Raw genomic sequence first — 5,758 nt, forward strand, 5'->3', positions numbered from 1 at the left:
CATGCGAAAAATAAATTTGCCCTTATCCATATGAACAAAAATAATGACATAAACGAATCTCCCATATTTAATTTTTGTCACTTGCCTATATAATATATAATATATCACATTATTTACCTTTGTTAACAATTTTATATTATATCATAGGCAAAATCTCGATTCACCCCTTTTCTAATTTTTGGTTCGGTAAGTATTTTCATTGCAATTTATTTTTTATGATCGTGTATATTGTATCTATTTAGAGCATTTGTAAATTTTCAAGAAATTCTGAATAATTTATCGTGCCGAAAAACAAAGTTCAAATAGTTTGTTGCACGTTTATTTTTATGCAAGTGGAAATCCGACACTGTAAGTTATTTGAAATTTACTAAAAAGTTGCAGATACTCTAAATAACCTTATTTTTATGCTCGAAAGTATCTTATTAATTTGAACATTATTTTCGGTACGGTAAATTATTCAGAAATTCTTGAAAATTTGCAGGATACTTTAAATAACCACAATATACACGCTCATAAAAAAAATTACTCTAAAAATACTTATCTAACCAAAAACTAAAGAAAAGGTGAACCGATGTGTCCTTTTTGTATTTATTTTTTATAATCGTGTATATTGTATTTATTTAGAGCATTTGTAAATTTTCAAGAAATTCTGAATAATTTATCGTGCCGAAAAACAAAGTTCAAATAGTTTGTTGCACGTTTATTTTTATGCAAGTGGAAATCCGACACTGTAAGTTATTTGAAATTTACTAAAAAGTTGCAGATACTCTAAATAACCTTATTTTTATGCTGTAAAGTATCTTATTAATTTGAACATTATTTTCGGTACGGTAAATTATTCGGAATTTCTTGAAAATTTGCAGGATACTTTAAATAACCACAATATACACGCTCATAAAAAAAATTACTCTAAAAATACTTATCTAACCAAAAACTAAAGAAAAGGTGAACCGATGTGTCCTTTTTGTATTTATTTTTTATAATCGTGTATATTGTATTTATTTAGAGCATTTGTAAATTTTCAAGAAATTCTGAATAATTTATCGTGCCGAAAAACAAAGTTCAAATAGTTTGTTGCACGTTTATTTTTATGCAAGTGGAAATCCGACACTGTAAGTTATTTGAAATTTACTAAAAAGTTGCAGATACTCTAAATAACCTTATTTTTATGCTGTAAAGTATCTTATTAATTTGAACATTATTTTCGGTACGGTAAATTATTCGGAATTTCTTGAAAATTTGCAGGATACTTTAAATAACCACAATATACACGCTCATAAAAAAAATTACTCTAAAAATACTTATCTAACCAAAAACTAAAGAAAAGGTGAACCGATGTGTCCTTTTTGTATTTATTTTTTATAATCGTGTATATTGTATTTATTTAGAGCATTTGTAAATTTTCAAGAAATTCTGAATAATTTATCGTGCCGAAAAACAAGGTTCAAATAGTTTGTTGCACGTTTATTTTTATGCAAGTAGAAATCCGACACGGTAAGTTATTTGAAATTTACTAAAAAGTTGCAGATACTCTAAATAACCTTATTTTTATGCTGGAAAGTATCTTATTAATTTGAACATTATTTTCGGTACGGTAAATTATTCAGAATTTCTTGAAAATTTACAGGATACTTTAAATAACCACAATATGCATGCTCATAAAAAAAATTATTCTAAAAATACTTATCGAACCAAAAACTAAAGAAAAGGTGAACCGACGTGTCCTAAAATTTAGGGTGCACCGAAGAACCACCCTCATTCGTATTAAAGCTATAGGTCGTAGTAGTGACTCAGACTCAGTACATAAAACTACTCATTAGTAATTAGAGCTTTATTCTCTCTCTCTTCTTTCTCTTCTTTGTTGTGTATTATCAGCTAAGGCCTTGTTTGGTGAGCCAGAAAAGAAAAAGGGTTTGGATATGGGAATAGTTAGAAAATGTTCGCATTGTGGAGAAATAGGTCACAATCTAAGGACCTGTAGTAGTCGAAGAAGACCATCTTCTTCATTTTCATCTTCCTTACAGCTCATGGTTCCCGGCGGTGACCGTAGCACGACTCGGCTCAGGCTCTTCGGAGTCCACTTATCTTCTTCTTCTAATAATAATAATAATAATTCTTGTATGGAGTTTTTGTTTTCGTCTTCGTCGTCTTCGTCTTCTTCTATAGCTACTGTAGTCGACGATTTTACAGAGAAGAAGAATGAGTTTTCTGATGATAATGGTTATCAAAGAAAAAGATCCAAGAAAGGTCAGTTTTCGATCGACTCTCTTAATAATTTTTTTATCAGAGAAACAAAAAATATTTAAAAATAATTAATTTTCTTTTGGAATTAGTAATATTTGATATAATCACTTAATTTATTAGGAGAAAAAAAAATAGGTAAACTGATTGGAATAATAAACTATATATATATATATTTATAGCTAGAAAGGAATTATGAACTAATAATTTTTAGTTATTAAATTGGCCTCTCATAATTTTTAATATACATAAATATGCTCCAAATTAATTCCTAATTTCTTTAGTGTAAAGTTTCCAACTCAAATTTTTAATTCATTCTATTTTTAGTATATGTATATGTATTTTCTTTTTGCTAAAAAAAACTCTTAATAATTTTTTTCAATTCAGCCTTATTACATATTTTTAAATAATTTGTATGTGTACCTCTCTCTCTCTCTCTTTATTTATTTATTTATATATATATATCCCAAGTATTTGGATGTGTGTTTTTTTGGTAACCTTGATAGCAAAAATAGTAGAGTTCTGCTATGTATTATGTGTGGATAAACATATAAATATATATAGGGAAATTGGTTAAAATAGCCTGATTTTGCATTCTGGCCTACGTTTGATAGTTTTTTGTAAAATGGTCTCTGTTTAAAATTCGACCAGTTGTCAAAAAATTTTGACCAGTTGTTTAAATTTTTCGACCAGCTATCAAAATTTTCGACCACCTGTCTAAATTATGAGAGGTCATTTTGCAAAGAATTATTAAAATTAGGTTAGAGTGCAAAATGACTTAAAAAAATAGGTCATTTTGCCAAGAAACCCATATATATATATTTATATCCACATAATATTTTTAAGTGTAGTGTTAACAAATTAATTTGGTGAAGATATATATATATATATATAATGATAGCAACAGGCATGGCATGGAGTGCGGAAGAGCACAAGAGGTTCTTAATTGGGTTAGAAAAGCTTGGAAGGGGAGATTGGAGAGGCATCTCCAACAAATTTGTTCCCACAAGAACTTCTACTCAAGTGGCCAGCCATGCTCAAAAATTCTTCATTCGACACGCCAATACTCACGATACTCATCATCATCGTTCCAGTCTCTTAGATGTACGTATACATTCATCGATCGATCGTATACCTAATTTGCATACATGTACCCGTTTATTATATATAATGCATGGAAGACTTTTCAATGATTACATTTTCGTAATTTAATAGTAGATTTTCGTATGTACAGGTTGGTGGTGGAAATTTTTTTTGTAAGCGAGCTGCGAAATGTGATGAAACTACCATTGGTGAGGATGTTGATCCATTGTTGGTGGGATTTTCATCAAAGATTACTACTAATAATAATATTGTTAATACTCAAATGGTGGATGCTAATTCAAAAATCAACCATTTAGAGAGGCCAATATTGATGATTAATCAACATGATCAATATCAATATCAATATCATCACCATCATCATGAACATGATCACTCATCATCATCATCATCACTTCTGGCTGTTCCAACTACAGTAGCTCCTGATTTAGAGCTCAAACTTGGAGCTCCAAAGCATAATTAATGTGTTATTTATATATATATACATATTCATAGAGAACAATTACAACGCATCTTTCTTTTTTTTTGCAATACCGGTGCATTCTTTTTCTATTTCGAAGCCTGGATAGATATAATCTCAAATTTTTTTATATGACGGTGTACATTGTACATATTTAGAATATCCTACAAACTTTCAAGAAATTCTGAATAGTTTACGAAGCCGAAAACAGAGTTCAAACTGTCAAATTTTACACGTGTACACAAAAAAACAGGCACGCGTGCAATAGACAATTTAGACCCTGTTTCGGTACCATAATTTATTCATAATTTCTTGAAAATTTGTAGGATGTTCTAGATAGCTATAATGTACACCATCATATAAAAATTTTTGGGATTGTGACTATTCAGGTGCCGAAATAGAAAAAGAATGAATCATTATGTAGTCACTGCTTATATTTATATATGTATATGTATATGGTTTTATTAATATTATTAGATGTATTCAAAGACCTCTGTGAATCTGATTATTATTATATCCGATCGAACAATATTAATTAGTTTGTCAGTTGTAATTTATTTTTATTTATTGGTGCTAAATTAACTATGCATATGTAATTATATGGAACTTTTTACGTATAGGAGTGTACATATATGACATTGTTTTTTTTTTTTTTTTGATATAAAATACCTAATTATAATTTATGTGTCAGAAAATAAAAGAACAGTAATTATTTTTATTATGTAGTTCTAGTGCCAAACGTTGTTTTTATATATTTGCAAACCACTATTTTCACTATATATACACCAACTCTATCTAAGTGCACACATATATATATATGGAATATTTATAATGAACACAGAACTATATAATATTAATAATATTACTCAGTGATAATAATCATATGTATATATACATAAAAATATATTCATAAGAGTATATTCCACAAAATAAAATAATTCTTTCTTATAGGAACTCTCTCTCTCTCTCTCTCTCTCTCTCTATATATATATATATATATATATTTTCAGAAAAAAAAAACATTATGATATCTAACATGTTTATATATGCTAATATCTAGTGGGAGACCATAAATTTTGTCCACAAAGAACAAAAATTATATTTTTTTTTAGAGGATATGTAAATGTCAAAATATACATAAAAAATAGTAAATTACAAAAATATATATTAAGTTTACAAATGAGATTACAACTTATGGATATTTCAAAAATAGAAAAAAATTCCTACCGAAAAAGCTCTCTAAATATATATAAGTACAAACATAATGAAACAATAAAACTAAATGTATTAAGACTCATATGACATGACCAAATGACCAATTATTTGGAAAATAACTAAGGACATAGCTAGTAGGCATAACCTACTAAAAAAGAAAAGATTATATAGTATTTTTTATAATTTTTTTTTAAAAAAAAATTCTTTTAAATTTATATAATTGGCCCTCCTTAAATTCTATTAAACATGTAAAATTAAATTCTCTCTGTCCCTGGTGAGGAAACAATGTTACATTTTTGTGTTTATAGACTCACAATCACTCAATTTTATCTATTTTTCTAATTTTTCCTAGAAAATGATGCCCAAATTAATTATTAATTGAATGCATCAACCAATACGGAATAATGATAACATTTGGAGGACCATAATAATAATGATAATAATAATAATTAATGCCTTGGTTTTCTTAACTTTATTTATAAAATTTTAGGTTTAGTTAGTACACCTCATTTTCTAATTGAATTAAAACCTTTTTTTTTCTTCATATTTTTTTAATATCTAACAAATTAACAACACAACAATAATAATAAAAAAAATGTGAAAATTACACCTAGTAGCCAATTTAAGTTAACCTCTTTAATTTTTACCCACCTTTTAAAACTCTTTGATTAATACCCAAACTATTAATGACTCTACCCATTATACAGTAGTCTAGTGGAACTGACAGTGGAATATTATTTA

At 27.5% G+C, this 5,758-nt stretch overlaps 1 protein-coding gene across 2 annotated transcripts; it reads left to right on the forward strand.

Annotated features, from left to right (window-relative positions):
* Positions 1–1,750: 1,750 nt before the first annotated feature.
* On the forward strand, positions 1,751–3,873 carry LOC133803588 (probable transcription factor At5g61620). Of its 2 annotated transcripts, none has more exons than XM_062241684.1 (3): positions 1,751–2,247; positions 3,143–3,345; positions 3,476–3,873. In XM_062241684.1, the coding sequence occupies exons 1-3, from the start codon at positions 1,920–1,922 to the stop codon at positions 3,803–3,805; spliced, it is 861 nt and encodes a 286-aa protein (XP_062097668.1). In that variant the 5' UTR covers positions 1,751–1,919; the 3' UTR covers positions 3,806–3,873. The 2 variants fall into 2 exon arrangements, with proteins under 2 accessions (XP_062097668.1, XP_062097669.1); XM_062241685.1 differs by having other exon boundaries at positions 3,149–3,345.
* The last annotated feature ends 1,885 nt before the right edge of the window (positions 3,874–5,758 follow it).

This window comes from Humulus lupulus, chromosome X (genome assembly GCF_963169125.1).
Source record: "Humulus lupulus chromosome X, drHumLupu1.1, whole genome shotgun sequence".
Lineage (NCBI taxonomy): Eukaryota > Viridiplantae > Streptophyta > Magnoliopsida > Rosales > Cannabaceae > Humulus > Humulus lupulus.

Coding starts and splice junctions, on each gene's coding strand:
- LOC133803588 (XM_062241684.1), top strand. CDS start 1,920: ATGGGAATAGTTAGAAAATGTTCGCATTGTGGAGAAATAGGTCACAAT. Junction 2,248..3,142: donor AAGAAAAAGATCCAAGAAAG/GTCAGTTTTCGA, acceptor ATATAATGATAG/CAACAGGCATGGCATGGAGT. Junction 3,346..3,475: donor ATCGTTCCAGTCTCTTAGAT/GTACGTATACAT, acceptor TCGTATGTACAG/GTTGGTGGTGGAAATTTTTT.